A 17338-nucleotide genomic window follows, 5' to 3' on the forward strand; every position below is an offset into this window, starting at 1 on the left:
GATGCTGTGATTGAGACTGTGAGCTGGGGACAAATGTTGTTCATTATAGGTAATTGCCTTTCGCAGGCTGCCCCCTCTCCTTTGATTTTCATTCCGTCCTGATTTGTCGGTTCATTTGCGAGCGAGTTCACGCGCAGTCTTCTCATCTCTGTTTCCAGCCAGGGAGGGCTTGATAAGAGCAGCGGTGACAGGATTTATGCTTGGGAACTTTGGCGTCTTTGAATTGTCAACTGAATATTTATGACTGTGTGTCTGATTTACGCATATTGATTATCAGCTTGACTGCCTGGAAACATACCTGGTGGTTCCAATCCACCACTCGTGTTTGCTACAAAACAAGCATACATCTGTCAGTTGTTCTTTTATCCAGTGAATTTGGTGGCTTCTTCAGTCTGCAGTGTGCATCCTGAGCAGCACAAAGTCTACCTTCTGGTCAGTAAATCCTGCAAACTTTAAATTAAGCACAAAATAATTTACCGATCATTTATTCCTCGTTAATCCACTCATGGCGTAGTGAAACCAACATCCCACAAATACAACCCGTATACAAATGTACAAATAGTCAGCATTTATTTTACTATACATCGTACAGTAGACCTAATACGCCGCCAAAAGGTTTGCGGACTGACGTCACATCAGCAGCGGACATGAGGCATGCTGACATTTAAGGCCATGCTCAGGCTCTGTATGTAAAATAACTAAAACCTACAGGAGGTTTTCGTAAGAATGCAAAGGCACGTGTGAGAGTGACACTTAAGAGTAAAGAACAGTTTTCTCCCCAAAAAATGCCCTCTTGATTGACATTTACAAAAATACCCAGTGAAAAGTGCTGCCATATATCAACTGCAAAAAGTTGGTAAACACATATGACGCAAAGTACTTTTGTCAGTCAGACAAAAAAAAAAAAAAAAGGAAAAAAGATGCACCTTTAACGATTGTCATAGTTGTTTCCAGCAACAATAAATAACAGAAACCGACTTGAACAAGTGGAATGCGAGATGTAAATTAACATCTGAGCTCTAAAAATGTCATCAGCATAAAACATACATATAAAGGCCTGAAAGTGAAGACATTAGAGTAACATAATTTATCTTTGCTTTCTTTACATATACTCAAAGGACAGCAACTGGATAGAAATACATTCTGTTTGATAAAAAGAAAAAAAAAAAAAAAAAAAAAGGAGAACCAGGAAGAACAAAAGGCAGACGTAAAAGTTGACGGAAATGCAAAAAAATAAAAAATAAAAGAAGGTACAGTATGTGTCCGTTTCCACAGTGTAAGCCGATCCGGTCCGACCCCCACAGTCTTTCAGGTTCAACGTCCCAAAGTTCACAGCTCTGACTGGATGGCTGTGTTCCCTCCCCCTCAGGACCCGGCAGGTTCTGGAGGCAGCTGCAAAGGCACTGGAACATGTCTGCGTCGGCGCCCAGCCTACATTTCTGCCCTTCGACGGCCTCCCTTGCCCCCAGCGAGCATCTCCTCCTCATCCTCCTCCTCGTCTTCCTCGTAATTTTCTTCCTCGTTATTTTTTGCGTCGTTTTGGTGAGCTGCCTCCTTCCTCGGTCCTGCCTGGTTTTTTACGTCACCCTGGAGAGAAATCACAAGCAGCTTGTTGTTCTGTGTTCTAACTCGTGTCCCTCTCATGGATGTAAAAACCCAAACAGATCGTGATTATTTTTTGTATTTTTTTTTTTTTTCATCCGCATTGTATTGGTGCACAAAGCCAAGCTCCTGAACACGGTGTCAGTGTCCAAACATTTATGTCCTCCTCAGTCCAGCAGTGCATGAATGGAGCTGGAAGTGCATGCTCCGCTGAGCTCAAGTTACTGAGAAGGTGAGAGTATGAAAGATAAGTCAGGGAGCTTTTGCAACCAAACCACCAACTCTGTGCACGCTAAAATCATTCCTTTAAACTCACTCAAATACTGTAAACACCTACTTTTTAATGATATAAAACATCAACAGGACCTTTATGGACTTGTTTCTTCTCAGTTCCCACAGATTTTCCTTTTTTGGGGACAAACGGAATAAAACCAGCGCAGGTGAAAACCTGACACTCGGACAGACTCAACACCCGATCCCCTCATTCACCAGGAGTCTCACCGGTCCGGTTCAAGTTACCCGCACAAAACACACAAAAACACTCCCACACTCTGGAGCTCACCTGAGCCAGTGGAGGTGAAACCAGTCATTTTAGCGAGACAGAACAACCGTTTCACCCAGGGAATCCTTCAGTGTGTGACATTTTATTGAAACTTCAATAAAAATTAATTTCCCATCTGAACAGTAGAAACAGGCTTATTAACTAGTTATTAGCCACAGAGTGCTACTTCCAGGTGCAGTTTCTATAATGGCCACTAGATGGTGGATCAATTAGAACAGACCACAGAACACTAAAGTTCCATTAAAAGGATCATTAAAGTTCTATTCTTTGCTGTGTGCTCTGATGGACTGTACAGTGTTGTATTTCAGGGATGACACACTCATTTTAGTGTAGCTGCCACAAATAAACTAACATGATTTTGCTCAGGGGAGCAAAATGATAACTAAAAAAATCCAAATATTCTTATTTGTTTGTACAAAGATTTCTGATTATATCATTATATCATCAGTCTATGTTTACCAATTTTTTTTTTTTTTTTTTTTTTTTTCACAAAACCTGAATTTAAAGCTTTTTGAGACAAGCTCAGATGTTCCAGCTTCTGTTGTCGTTTTAAATTTTTGGCATCATTTGTCAAATCTGGTGAAGGACTGAAATCATAATCTGCCAGAATGTTTCTCCTGGGACTAAAAATGGCCAGAACCTGTCACTTCTCATTTTGCACGACTTGTGCAGCTGTGCTAATTCAGCACTTGTGTGTTTGCACAAATTCAGTCCCACTCTTTGATCATGAAGCCATAAGGTGCATTACTGATCAGTCGATTCTGGTCTCTGTTGTCTTTTATTTCTTCTATTCTGAGTGAAACAGGAAGAAACCACCAACAGCAGATCCTTTTTACTGAAAAAATAAAGTTTGTATTTTCTTCAGGCTTCGCCAGGAATGAATGACAGAAATGCTGAAGACGGCTGACCCACCTGCTCCAGGTTCTCTTCATTATATGTATCATCATCTTCCTCTTCTTCCGCCCCCTCCTCCTCCCCTCTCTTCTGCCCTCCAGCGATGTCCTCCTGAGCCTTCGGCACATCGACACAAACAGAGAGGAACACAGTGAAGCTCGCAGCAGATCTTTCTGTTTGACTCTCTGTAAAGCGCCAGTTACCTCGTCGTCTGCTTCCTCTTGATACTGGTCGTCCAGCGTGTCTTCCTGTTGATCTGGATTTCCGGCCATCTGGAAAAAAAACCCACAAATGTTTAACTTTCACCTCATTTTCATTGTGTTGTGTGTCGGTTGCTGCGCTCACCACCAGCTCCTCCTCCACGGCGGGCTGCTGCGGGCCCGGGTGTGCGTCCCTGTGCTGCGCCGGTGCGGCCGGCTCCTCTTCCTCCTCTGCGGCTTCTTCTTCCTCTTCGCCGACTCGGTGCTGCGGCCGCTCGTCCTCCGCCTCCTCAAACTCGTCCTCTCCTTGGTTGTTGGGGTCGTCCTCGGGGTCCAGCTCGCCTTCCACGCCGCCCTGCAGCGAATCAGGACGTTAAATTTACCCAAGAGAACAATTACCGGCTAAAAACGCAACGCTTATACATCTTCACGCTGTGTTATTTTTCCTTTCTAAACATGAGCGAGCAGGACGTGGAGGCGGGCGGCTCGACCATCACCTGCTGATGTGGTGCCACTCTGTGATCCACATTCATTTTCTCCTCGTCATCGTGTAACATATGACCGTCTCGCTCTGTGAACACAAACAGAATCCGCTGAATGCCGCCGCTGTGATCTCCTCCAGCGCACCGGACACCCTGGAACAGTCACTCACAGAGCCCGTCACACTTCACTGCCGGGAAAATGTCACAATAAGCGTTTTCATCTGATCACTCTGCGGTTTCACCTTCTTCGTCGTCGGTGCGACGGTCCTCTTCTCCGCGGTCGATTTCATTGCCGATGTTCTCGTACTCTGACCTCTTCCTAACAGCAACGGTAAATAATAAAAGACCGTCAGACACATAGTTTTGAGTGCATAAGTGTTTTTAAACAACCGCAACATTCAAATATTTTCTCAAACCATTTCTATCACCTTGAAAAAAAAGAGTAAACACTTGTAGCTCCATAATCCCTCTAAACAATAATTATGTTTGGATTTAAATGAGGAAAGATAAGTAATGGCTAGAGGACAATGTGATCGTCTGTGTCTCCTCAGATGTGGCGTTAGTTACACCAGACGGGCCTTCAACAGTCACAGGGACATCTGGCTCTGCTGCTCTGTCACACTGCAGCTCTGTATCGCAGATATATTCATGTCATAAGAGTCATTCCAGTTTTGTGATCATTTTCTAATCTACAATCTTTGGTATTCATAATGTGAAAGTGTGTTTCGATGTAATAATCATTATCAAGAGCCGCTTTAATGAAGAGGTAAACACCACAGCTAACTGTTACATCCATTATTTCTGCTTAGGAGCAGGGAGTTCAGTCGGTCACGCATGTTCTGAATAGGAAGCGGACTCTGTGCATAAAGCAGTCTGTTCGATCTATTTGAACTGATGATTAACTTGAAAAGCACTGAGACACGGTTTATTTTCTACTGACACAAAGTATGACGTCCTAAATCAGGGGTGCGATCGATCAGTCTGTTCGATCACGTCCTGCATGATAAATGTGTCTACTGTCTGACTGTGTGCGAAGTGGCCGTGACGTCCTGTCAGAATCATGGACAACACTCTTTATTGCTTGGCTGCAGTTGCACAGCCAGCTGTGAGGTGAAGCCAGTGTTTTAAATTCACTGGTTTCTATGGCAACCATGGTTATTATTACTTATTACAGCAAATGTGACAAACATCAGCAGATGAAATGTGTTGTAATCCTCAAAGCAACACATTACTTGATCGAGAAACTTCGCAGTTGTTTGAGTAAACGTGTCATGTTTGGAAAAAGCTTTTTTTTTTTCTCTTTCTTTCAGAATCTATTGTCAGCAAGAAGCAGGACTATCAGATGCTGCTGGCGTTACCTCTGGTGCTCCTCTCTGAGCAGCTGCTCCCGCCGGTCGGCCTCCCGGTGCTGCTGCTGCTCCCTCTCCTGCTCCTGCCTCAGCCTCTCCTCCCGCTCCTTCAGCACCTTCTCCCTCTGGGCCTGCAGGGCCTCCTGCCGCAGCTGGATCTGCCGCCGCTCCTCGGCCCTCTGGGCCTCCAGGCGCTGCTGCTCCTGCTGCTGCTCGTAGGCCGACTTCACGCGCCCTCCGTCCGGCGGCGGCGGCGGCGGAGGCGGCGCCTGGTGCTGCAGCTGCGGATGCAGCTCCGCGTGGAGGTCCTGGGAGAAAACCGAACGCCAAAAGTACAAGAGTTACGACAGTATGACCTGAAGAGTTGAGTAACATCCAATAAATGTCATCCACTTGAGGTCGGTTTGATATTATTCTGACCAGCTGTGGCTGGCGTCTCTGTCGGTCCAGAGCGTTCTCGTCCGGCTGTTCCTCCTCCGGCTCCTCCTCCCCTTCCTCCTGCTGCTCGGGGTCCTCCTCCAGCTTCTGAGGCTGGCCTGCTTGGGCCATCTCCTCCTCCGCCAGCTCCCTCCTCCTCTCCGCCTCTCCATCCTCGTCTTTCTCCGACAGGTTGTGCTGGGACTCTTCGGGATGAGACTTGATCTCCGACTGGACCTTCACTTCCTGGACTTGATTATCCAGCTGAGAAGAAAAACACGTGAGAAATGAAAAGATCGAATTTAAAAACTGCGGAAGACTCCCCTCTTGGACGACGGATCCCGTTTTACCCTCGACTCGGTGTCTCGGTGAGACTCGTCTTCTGCACCGTTGGGCTGGACATCGTTGATCCGGTCCAGACCAGGACCGTGCTGGACATCGACGGCGTGAGACTCCGGTCTGGGGGCGGCTGCTTGTGACAGCTGCACATTCCCGGGGCTCTGTCCAGGTTGTGCCACATCGGGCATCCTTTTCAGAGATTCTTTAAACTGTTTGTATTCATCCACCTGAGCCTAAAACCAACAACACACACAAACTGTTAAGCTGCATAGTTCTTACAATACAGAAATGGTTTCTCTTTGAAATTAAACACCTAATAAAGTATTTGTTGCTCTCCAGTGTTACATTTTCTGTCTGCAATTTCACCTCCGAGATGTGGACACCGGATCACTACATTAGATTACCATATGGCTGATTTAATTGGTGATTCCAAACATTTTTTACTGGAGATAACTCGCCGTTAAGTTAATTAGAAAGTGAGAAACTCATGACCTTTTAATAATGGCCAGGCTAATGCCACGATCATTAATGAAACACGGACGACATTAAACCAGCCGGCCTCGCAGACAACTATTTATTTTTTATTAGCACTAAAAGTAATTAATGACACTTTACTAAAAGGTGGTTGAGGATGACTTGGGGGACTCAACATCAGAGGATAACTACAAGCAGTGCCAAGCATACAGTGACCCCCAAAACAATAAGACCACAGCCAGGGGAATGCGAGAACAACTCATTTTTCATTTTTTAATCAGTTTTTAATCATAGCAGCTGTTCGAGCAGGGGTGAGCAATTTGTCTTCCTGAAAGGACAACATGGAAAACTAAGACAGCTGTGGGGGGCCAAACCATGAGGTCAAATCGCTTCGATTCAACATAAATCCATTCTTTTCACAGTTTCTTCATGTTTCTGCTCAGCACTCTTAAATTCTTCTAATTTCTTACATGAAATGATTTAAATATTTGGCTCCGGCTTTAACTTCATTCAAAAGGTACTTCAATGTTTCTGTAAAACATCCTGTTATCCCGATTCACACTTCCAGGCCACATCTTGCAGGGCATTGATTTTTTAGCTCTGCCAGGGAACAGTGCCTTCAAGCAAAAAACCTGATGGCCTGAAAAAAAAGAAGAGCGTGAAGCTCTAAGTGACAGGGATCGAATTATGATGGCTAAACAGGGTCACGAGTAGATAAGGCACAACTAAATGTTAAATCAATATGAGAAATTTGTGAAGTCAAATACAAAAGATAAATTAAAGGCTGAAAGCCACTGTGAGCTCTCTGGAGTGCAGGCTGTCTGTATGGAAGCCTGAAAACAGAGCCAACAAACCAGCTCAGACACTTTAAAACTGTAAAACAAGGCAATCCACCTTCTAGTTTCAGCTCATCTGTAGAGACTACTCTACCAGATCAAACCAGGCTCGCCCGTTATTCTCCCTAAACTCTCCCTAAATTTCGCCTCTGCTTTGTCTGGACTCAGTCTCTCCATTACAGCTTTCTGGCTGATTGGCCGCAGAGCTCCGACAGTCCGGGCCAAACCAAGCCCCCCGGAGTGAAGGGAAGAGTGGAAGAACGTGAGAGCGCGAGTGTGTGTGTGGGGCTAACTAGAGGCTCTGATAGAAAGCAGGACAGGCTTGAAAGCAAATTAGCAAATGCAGACAGACAGAGAGAACAAACACAGTGAGCAAATACTGAGAGGTGCAGACAGAAGGAAAACTAGGAGCACTGTGATTAATATTTGCTCATTTTAAAAGGTCACTCTCAAGGAGAAACAACATCATCTCTTCTAATTAGACAAGAAGCACCCATTTTTTCCCTGCTATGAGGATCCTGCAGCACAGAGGAACACACATTCTTCAGCTCTACTGAGGAAATTCAATTAAAACCAAGAGGAGGTTTTAGTTCTGCTTGATCAGGCATCATGAGATTTCCATCGTCTGTAGCGCATGGCAGATGTGAGAGACTTTATGGAAGAGGCCGACGTCGCGTTTCAGCCGGCTGCTGCGTCCACCGCCTGCAGAAAACAATCAGACTGCGTCTCACGCTGTTCTCCTACCTGAGCTGCAGCCAGCGCACTCTTGTGGTCTTCCAGCGTCAGTGCGAGCAGGTCGTGGGACGCTTTCAGGCCCTGATGCTGGATCTGGACACAAAGGAGCACATAATGAGCCGTTCTTCTTCAAATGAAGAGAAACTCAACGAGAGAAAGCAGGTCAGGTGGACTCCAGGACTCTCTTTAAAAACACACTATCAGTCAAACAGCAACGCAGAGCCTCACCTGTGCGTCCTGCAGCTGAGTATGGATGTCATGGTGGGCTTTCCTCAGCTGTTTGTTCTCCTCTCTGAGATTATAGGCACTTTCTGACAAAAGTAAACAAAAAAGAATAAGATTCATTTTTAGTTTGTGACACTTATTCATTTCAGCCTAATACTTTTTTTAGGAACAATCATGTCTTTTTTTCTACCTTTAAGTTGGGAGATTTCCATCTCTTTGGTTTGCTGCAGCTTCTCGAAGCGCTCCTTGTGTTCGTCCAGCTGCCGGTTGTGGTCCTTGCTCTGGGCCTGGTGCTGATCGTGCAGCTCGTAATACTGCCTCTTCAGGTCCTCGTGCTGATTCTGGCTCAAACAAAAGGCTGCTGTCATAATCCCGGCACAGATAAATGAAACGGCGGAACGGAGGAAGGATGTGTGATAAGGTCAGGGATGGTGTCTGTGTGGAAACGACAGGAAGGCGACAGGATGATACATAAAGGGGTTTATGTTTGAGAGAGAAAGAAGATCATACCTTCAACATCTGATGCTGCACTTGTAAAGAGTTAAATCTGCTCGAAGAATCTTGCTGTGTGAAAAGAACAAAGGGAATTTAGGAAAGGACACACAGACCACTGTCTTTGCACCTTATAGAAACTGTCGCTGTATCAGTTAATATTAGATTATATATGTGTCTGACACTACAGCGTTCTTCATAGACATCTAGCAGCATCATGTGTATTTGATAGAATAAAATTTGATAAAAGCAAATAAAAGTCATGTAAACCAGTAACAATGTAGTAAACATACCTTCTCCTTGTTTATTGACTGTTGTGCTTCGAGTTTATAAACCAAGTAATCTACAAAAGACACAGAGGTTAATTTCAACTACAATACAATATAAAACTGTCAACATCGTGTGAGGAACTGAATCAAATCCGTGGATCGGGTGCTTGCAGACATGTTTCACCTGATTCCCAGCAGCTATCAGGACACAAGAGTAGTGGCAGGCAAACCTCACTCTTTGACCCTGCGCCTGACTCATGCCTGTGGAGTGTGTGTGGTTTGAGTTCCTCCTCTCTGCTGGATGGCTTTCGATGTGTGGGGCCCTCGTATCGCAGGTGGTCTGTGTGCTGCGTCTCAGATTACAGTAGAGGTGACATGGCGGCTTTACACTGCACTGTACTTCCATTCCCTTCTTTGTTTTTGTCTGTCCTACTTCCATTTTTTCACATTTTTGTGACTTTTTCATGAAAAAAAACTAATGATGATCAATTATTGCTTTTCTATATAATCTTTAGATGAAACTGCATCTTTAAAATCACATTATACTACAGGATTTCTAATTGAGACGTAACATACCATTTACGTGAACGCTGAATAAAGCGACAAGAACGATGCAGTTTTCTTGGAGTTCTACACACCAAGATAATCATTCCAACCCACATTGTGACGTTTGCACATAATCCCACATCTAGTCTTATCATGAAGATCGCCAATACTGAAGACAGATTTATTAGCTCCAGACTCTGTTGGGACTTTCTTCAACAATTCCCCATTGCGACCTTTACTTTGTCAAGCCTCTCAACCATTTCAACATTTCTGAATATTTTAACAGGCAGTTTGTGTCCAGGCATGCACACAAAGCTGCACAAGTGGGATTTGATTTGACGTTGACACGGAACATTTAAAAAACAGAGATACCAGAAAAATTCCTCAGATTAGATCATGATTATGTTTACATGGTGCATTTTAATCAGATTACTTACAGTCACAGTCAATGTAACTGATGCGAGTTCGTTAGCAAACTGATGCAGGGGCAATTTTTTTTTTTCTTACGTTTCTTTTTTTGGCGGCGGTCTGGACCTCAGAACCACAAGTGTGAACACCACTTCAAGAGTGCAGCAGAAACTTCCTCCCAGAGCTCTTTTGACAGGAGATACACCAGTGAAAGCCGAAACTGAGAACGGATGTCATTTCTCTCACCTTCTTTGGCCTTTTTGTGCTCTAGCCTTTCCTTCTGAAGGGACTTCTCCAACCTGGAGCGATGCTCGTATACCACTGAAAACACAAAAACAAGGAGGGGAAGAGTGGGAATCAGTAAAGGCACGGACGACACACAGGTTTAGCCGAGCGCTTTTAACTCCATTCGGCGAAATCAAACAGAAAACGGAGCTCCAAAACAAACATGCAAGGTGAACAAAACAACACAAACACACTCACAGATGGTCAAACATTTGTTTTCAAGGGGCACGCAGAGAGGACGTGCAATTTATAGTTTGCGTGAGAGCAAGGTGTGATATTTATTCAACTGGACTGTGATCTGAGCGCATACACGGCCCCTCTTCAACAGCACAGAGCTGTAATTTATCCCAGTGACTCAACAGAGACCAAAGAGAAAGAGACTGCTCATTTGGTTCAGCCTGATCTTGAACCCGGCGGTTGGAGTTCACCTCATGCATTAGTAAAACCACAGGAAGCAGGTCATCGCAGGAGTCGGCACGAGCCTGTTCTGCCTCAAAGTGCAGCATTCAAGGTGAGACTTTAGTCAACCACAGAGATATATGTCAGCATAATAAGAACAGTCCTGAAAAGCTCACATCTAATACCACAATCTGGCCTCTAAACAGGTTCCTGCTCTCAGTCTCTCACACAGCTCATCTTCACCAGATCTGGCATCAAATTATTTCTATTTAAAAATCAGTCAGTAGCTTGCAGAAGGTGCCAAACTCAGCAGTAAGCTCCAAACAACATTTGCAGGACATGAAGAAACCTCTTCTCTTTCTAGATGCTTCCAGAAATCTCCTCATCCTGAGGTAAACAATGCAAAAGCAAGAATTTTCCCCTTATGGAGATGCTTTGACACACGCATCAACTATAACTTTCAGCCACTCTCCTGGATCATTTCAATGAAAGCACTGCTTTCATTCATCTACTTCCACAACGAGACATTGACAAGTGCTCAAGTTACAAATTATATACACCACTCTGGCTCTAATAGCTTGTTGTGGTCTGAGGGCAGCCTCTGATTCAGCCATTAATACCAGGACTGTGAACATTAAGTCTGGACTTGTTCTTGCCGTTGGGAGTCGGGCGGTCAAACTGATGATGTGGCTATTCTTCCCTCCGAGTGCCACCTCAACAGATTCCCGGGATAAACTCCTCGCTGTCTCTATCATGTGCTACTTTCACAAGGGCAGCAAAACCGGAGAGGGCAGGAGGAAAAGGACAGCGAAGAGAAATGAGGGAAACAGAGTGCAGACAGAGAACACATCAAGACAAAATGAAGGTATCATAATGTCAGAGAACCAACTCATAGGAGATTAAATGCCTATTTTTCTGAGATTCTGAATTCCGTTTGTGTGCATTTTGTGGGCAATCAATCCAAAATAGCTGAGAGTGACGGACAATACAAGAAATTAATAAAAGACAACAAGGATTATTTAATATAAACCGCTCATAATTAAATTTCTGGAATTAAGCCTGTTGAAGTCCAGCTCAGTACAAGGGCATTTCAAAGGTGAGCAGATTTCTGCTTTTGTCATGAATTTGGGCCATGAATCACACCGGGCATGGTAAATTACCTATTTGCATAAAATATTCCCTGTATTTTGCAATCTCTGATAGAAAAACCTGCAACTTAATTTAAGTAAACATGCAGATTTGAGAATGTGTGTTATTATGACCATCAGTCAGATACAATATACCCTGTTAGCCTGCACTCATTTTTACACAAACAGGCCTTTAGTAAACCTGTTCATCCGCTGTGAAACATGCAGAAGAAGTCGTGATGGATGTTTCCTGTACACTCAAGTGCAGAACTAATGATTCATGCTACCACTTACAACACCAGAGGTCAACATTTGCTACTTTTTCAATTGTTGAAAATGTCTCACAAGACAGTACCAGTACACAAATCTTCACATTTATTCATATGGTTTCAATTGAATTTAGTCCCACAAATTCATTCATTTTCTGGTGAGGTTGATTGCGTCAGAGATGTTTTGGATTGCTCATGGGAGGCGGCGAGCTGTTCGAGTTGAGCCAAAGATGAGGCCATGGTGCCATTGGATGAGCTTAGCTCACTGCATACGCCCTCTCCCATGGGGTCAGCATGACCAGGCAACAGCTACAAAGAAGCCACAGACTTAAAAAAAAAACAAAAAAAAAACAGCAACAACAGCTAGGCAAAATGGATGATCTTCTGAATTATTAAAACGTACTTTTAGCACCACTAGGAAAAGTCTGATTTACATGGTGCATTTCATCTGTGTATTAAACAAGCTTCGCATCAAAACCAATGCACCGAAATGAGGAAGAAAACCTTAAAATAGCATTTTTTTTCCCTTCTGCATTCAGTTTAATCAGAGGATTAAAACATGACACTGATAACCACTCTCCCAAACCAGCAACAACATCCTGAAACACTTCCACTCACACATGGATCCACTTTTCACCTGCCCTTATCTCCCTCAAACCTCTGAGAGCATGAGAGCGAGCGTTTATTGTCGGAGGATTTCCCTTCAGGCCAGTGAAACGTTTCCCTTACAGTGCAGTTAAAGTGCATCCGCCGGGGCCAGAACAACGGCGCTCTCTATAGTGGCGACCTTTACCGACCTGCCGGTTTCGGATGTGGCCCAGATTGGATCGGATGGATTTGGACAGACAGACAGACTCCAGGATTTTGTTTGTGGTGCATCTGTGTGAGTTCACATTCCACACTCCTGTGTGTACAAACAAATACAGAAGTCCAACAGCGGCGCAGACCGAGAAGTGATCTCAGCTCAATCCAATTATTCAAGGTGTCGCATGCATGTTTCATGAACACTGTGTCAGTTTCACCTGCACAACAACACACAAACGGCTGAGGCGCAAATATCAGGTCAAAGAAGCATGTGTATATCCGTTTCTACTCAGCGCAACAATCACTTTTTTCCCCAGCATGTACATACTCTGCAACATTTCTGAAAATACAAAAAAATTGCCACCTGCTTTCATTTCGCAACAGGACTCAACATTGTCAGCATTCCTGCTGTCGCCATCCAACCTACAGTCACACAAGTATTTTTAGGCTCCTCCAATTTCATTTGAATAAAGTTAAATGGAAATGACACAAACAATAAAGCGACTTGATGTTAAATGCAGTTAAGATTTGGCTTAAGTGTCGGCATCCCAACAACTTGATCCTGACAGCTGCCAGCTTGTGGTTACAGTGGGGAAACTGTGAATCAATACGGCTGGCTCACAGTCCCCCCAGGCTGTAGCCAACTCCTAAATATAGGACAACAACAAAACAGCCATCAACAGTTCAGCGGTGGATATCAAGTGGCGGCGGGACTTCCGACTGGCTGCTTCACAATGAAAGTTGAGGGTGCGGCGCACAAGCAGAGTGAAGCAGACTGAGTAAAGCTACGCTTGATGTATGGAAAGGGGGTCATGTTATACAGTCACTCTGTTTCTGAGCACACCAGCTTTAATCTGAGAGCCGCAGAAGGAGCCATTTGTACAATGTTGACCTGAAGGCGAGAAAAAAAATCTTCTTAGATCTCAGAAAGAAGATTTGAAAGCTGAATAACAACCAAGGGAATGCGGGTCGACGTGTGTGAGTGTATGCATACGATTTTCCAGGACATTATTAGAGCTCAGAGGCAGTTCCGAGGTCGAGCTGCAGGAAACAACAGAGGACACTGCTGGATGGCTGGAGATAATCTGGGTTAAATTATCAGGTTCAGAGGGCTTTGCTGAAAACTGGACACACTCTTTAACTATCTGATGTGGGCACGACGAGCCTTGTTCTGAAAATGTGGGGGCCGATTCTCCACCCGGCTGCACGACACAGACCCTCACATCCTGCCAGCACAGCAGACTGTGTTTAAGTTTGTTTATAAGAAGGGAGTAAATCACCGAAGTTACTGCTAGAAAAGACCATTCTGTCGACTGTCGATGTGGAGGAAGCACAAACTTAAAGCATGAATGCTGCTGATTTAACTTAAAATACAAAATATTCAACACCTGCATTTTAAAATGCTGCAAAAGTGAAACATCTGAATGTATTTTTTGGGGTACATACAGTAAATTATTACACAGTTAACTGGAACTGAACAGAAGACATTTGACTGAGAAAAAAATACTTCTACAAAGCTGATATTAAGACAGAATCACACACTCCGCTCCTAAAAAGTACATTTATAATTAATATCATTATGTAATGTAGCGTGAGTCACTTCACACATTCACTGCTTTCACTGTGGTCATGCAGGATTGTCCACATTTTGCAGGAAGGCAAGCTCACAGAAGAACTTGTTTTGCCTTGAACAATGAGAGGAGAACAGATATGCTGGCAGATCGGCTGGTTTAACATCAAGTGCTGTAGCATTTAATTTTTTAAAGACAGTCACACCAAATCAAAATACTATTTTTTTTTGCTACAAAAATAATGAAATCTAGTGAGACAGATCCCTGAAGAATGAGCATAAAACAAGAGAGCATGACAGTAGTGTGAGTATCTTGACTGAATATCTCAAGTTTATCCTTGGATTCAAGAAATCTGAGTGTAAATTTGAACAACTCGGATAAATTGGGTCCATTATACACTCAAGCCCAGAACACTGGTTTACAAAACTTTACTACATTATTAATCATCCGTTTTTCAATGTAAAAGACCTCTGAAGCTCATCCCACACTTTAAAATCAGTGTCCTACAACTCCAGGAAGAAGATGATAGTCTATTTAAACTGCTCCTTTTTCACAAGCACCACGACACTACACTCAGATTTATCTCCCTGTGTCAACAGTTATGCAGAAAGCACCACCTTCCACTATTTACAATAGAGGTAATGTATAAGTATGACCTTTCTGAAGCTTATTGTGTGTAGGGAGGGTATTATGTTCACAAAAATACATCAATCACAGCCTCAAAGAAGTCAAACTCCACACCAGAGGGGATTGCGATTATAAGTTTTACTTCTATTTAACACTGTGCTTCATCAGTTTATTAAACATGAAAGTGAGATGACCGCGCTCCTGTTCCCTTCTGAGCTGCTCTGCCCGAGTCCGGCAGCAGCAGATGTTCAGGCTGACCTCTGACCCCTGGAGATGCTGCCGAGGTGAGCTTTAGGACATGGCAAACACAACCAGGTGTCTGTGTATCAGAGGTCCTGAAACAGGAGTAAAACTATTGTATTCTGAAAAGTCTTGGCTCTGATTTTATTGTTGCAGCATGTCTGTCCGGCACAAATAAATAAACACAACATTAAAAAAACAAGATAAGCGAAAACAAGTAAACTGTCTGGAGAAGCTTAAACTCAATCTGCTCAGACTTTAACAAGATCAGAAGGTCTCTTGAGGGGAAAGGTCAAACAGAGGTTGTTGGTAAATCACAGCTTGCCTACAGTGTTGTTACAGTCCTGTCTGGCCAGTCGTATCGGTTGGCTATCTGCATGGCGACATTCCTGCATCTGACCCACATCAACATTCAAATAAATGCTGATTTTGACTGGAGTCAGTATTTCACACAAACAGCAACAACTTTTCAGGGACGTGTGAACTGACAGTGGCTGTTTGATTCGTTTTTCCATAGGATGTCTCTAAAATAATGTATTCAGAAGGTGTGTTTTGTCTGCAAGTCAGAAAAAACACACACCCAGGTCTAAAAATACACACTGAAGCAGGTCAATCTACATTATATAACATACATTTCAGATTAAGAGAATGAAATAGGATTCGTATGGAGAATCCCTTTTAAACATGTTAATCTGCTGATAAAAGCATATTTATTTTTCTTGTATTTCATGAAGCCACTGATGCAGGCTTGATATGACAATCCATATACTGTAAAATACACCTTAAAAACATGCAATGGGGTGGTTTGGGTGCAACATTATTGTAACTTTATCCTAAATTGCAAATTCTTAACATAAAGCAAAAGGCAAATGCATAAACAAAAAGTTAATTCCATCAGTACATATTTATTTGGACTTAAAAACAGTAACTTCTTCTTAAGAATATATTTGTTTATCTTTTGCATCGAAAGAGTCAATTAAATAAAAAAAAAATCACAACACTTCTAAGAAACAAATGTAAACAGATGGTGCATATGCACTTGAATTGGTCACAGATCTGCTAAATTTGCTTTTTTCTACTTATTCTGACAAATTAAAGGTTAAAAATGTACGCCGAACTGAAGTAAGACACGCAAAAAATCTGAATAAATCTTTACTTTTGCAGTAGTTGATGTGAGAGTTTATCAGTGCGGAGGAGAATGTTAAACGGGATGTTTTCTCGGTGCGGTCTGGTGTCGGGACACGCCGAGAGGAGCCCTGCCCTCAGCCGGGGAGAGTGAACCGTCTCCGGGTGTTTACCTTGGAGCTGCGCCGAGAGGGACTCCTGGTGCTGCTGGTACTTGAGAGCCATGGCCTCGGTCCTCCGGAGCTGCTTGTGCATCTCGTAGGAGATCATTCCTCCGTACAGCATCCCGCAGACCACGGTGACCAGCAGCAGACACTGGAAGATCCTGCGCTGCCTGCGGGAGCACACCCCGTTTCCCATGTTGGACCGGCCGCCCTCCTCCCCGCGGTCTGAGCCAGAAAGCCCCGTCTCTGCTGCTGGAAACTTCCGACTCAACTTTCCACTTCCCGAAGAACAAGAAGAAGAAGCAGCAGCAGCAGCAGCTTTCTTCTTCTTTCTCTCTCTCTTTCACTCCCCGAGCATGTCCACGCAAAGCGGTAGAAAACAATCAGGACTGTTCTCCGCGCAGCCTGCGTTACATTTTCAGCTCCACTTCCAGAAACTTCAAAGTAGCCGCTCAGATTTTTCTCCAACCTCCCAAGTCAGCTCCGACCCGTCGGAGTGCGCTCCAACCCGGCCTCGGCGCTCCCTGCTCCCCGCTCCTCTCTCCACCCGCTTTCCCCCAGGTACATTCAGTCCGTCCGAGAAGGCAGAGAGAGAAAGTTGAGCCCGGGACCAGGCCTCCGGAGCACCTTTAACTTTAGTTACGTGTCAGCCCGAGCAGCTGCCTGCCATCCGACCGCGACCCCGAAGGAAGTCCCTCCTCCGAAAACCACACATTTCCCTCCTCCCGCCCTCACTGGGACACATTTTATCAATTGGTCGCCGGAGAGCTCCATCAAAAAGTATGAGGAGAGCCGTGATTTCTCCACGGAAAGTCGACTCTCACCGGTCACTTTATCAGGTACCAGCTTCTCCACGACCCAGAGAGATCCGGAGCCAGAGGAAACCTGAGGCCAGGA

At 44.2% G+C, this 17338-nt stretch overlaps 1 protein-coding gene across 1 annotated transcript; it reads right to left on the bottom strand.

The window, feature by feature from the left end:
- Positions 1 to 553: 553 nt before the first annotated feature.
- Positions 554 to 17126, bottom strand: golim4a (golgi integral membrane protein 4a). The gene is made up of 16 exons (XM_030109044.1): positions 16451 to 17126; positions 10077 to 10151; positions 8901 to 8950; positions 8626 to 8679; positions 8306 to 8456; positions 8119 to 8201; positions 7900 to 7983; positions 5857 to 6078; positions 5510 to 5770; positions 5099 to 5397; positions 3983 to 4059; positions 3756 to 3829; positions 3404 to 3613; positions 3262 to 3330; positions 3077 to 3175; positions 554 to 1587 (listed from the first exon to the last, which is right to left on the bottom strand). The coding sequence occupies exons 1-16, from the start codon at positions 16635 to 16637 to the stop codon at positions 1432 to 1434; spliced, it is 2151 nt and encodes a 716-aa protein (XP_029964904.1). The 5' UTR covers positions 16638 to 17126; the 3' UTR covers positions 554 to 1431.
- Between the last annotated feature and the right edge of the window lie 212 nt (positions 17127 to 17338).

Source organism: Salarias fasciatus, chromosome 14 (assembly GCF_902148845.1).
Source record: "Salarias fasciatus chromosome 14, fSalaFa1.1, whole genome shotgun sequence".
In the NCBI taxonomy this organism is placed as follows: Eukaryota; Metazoa; Chordata; class Actinopteri; order Blenniiformes; family Blenniidae; genus Salarias; species Salarias fasciatus.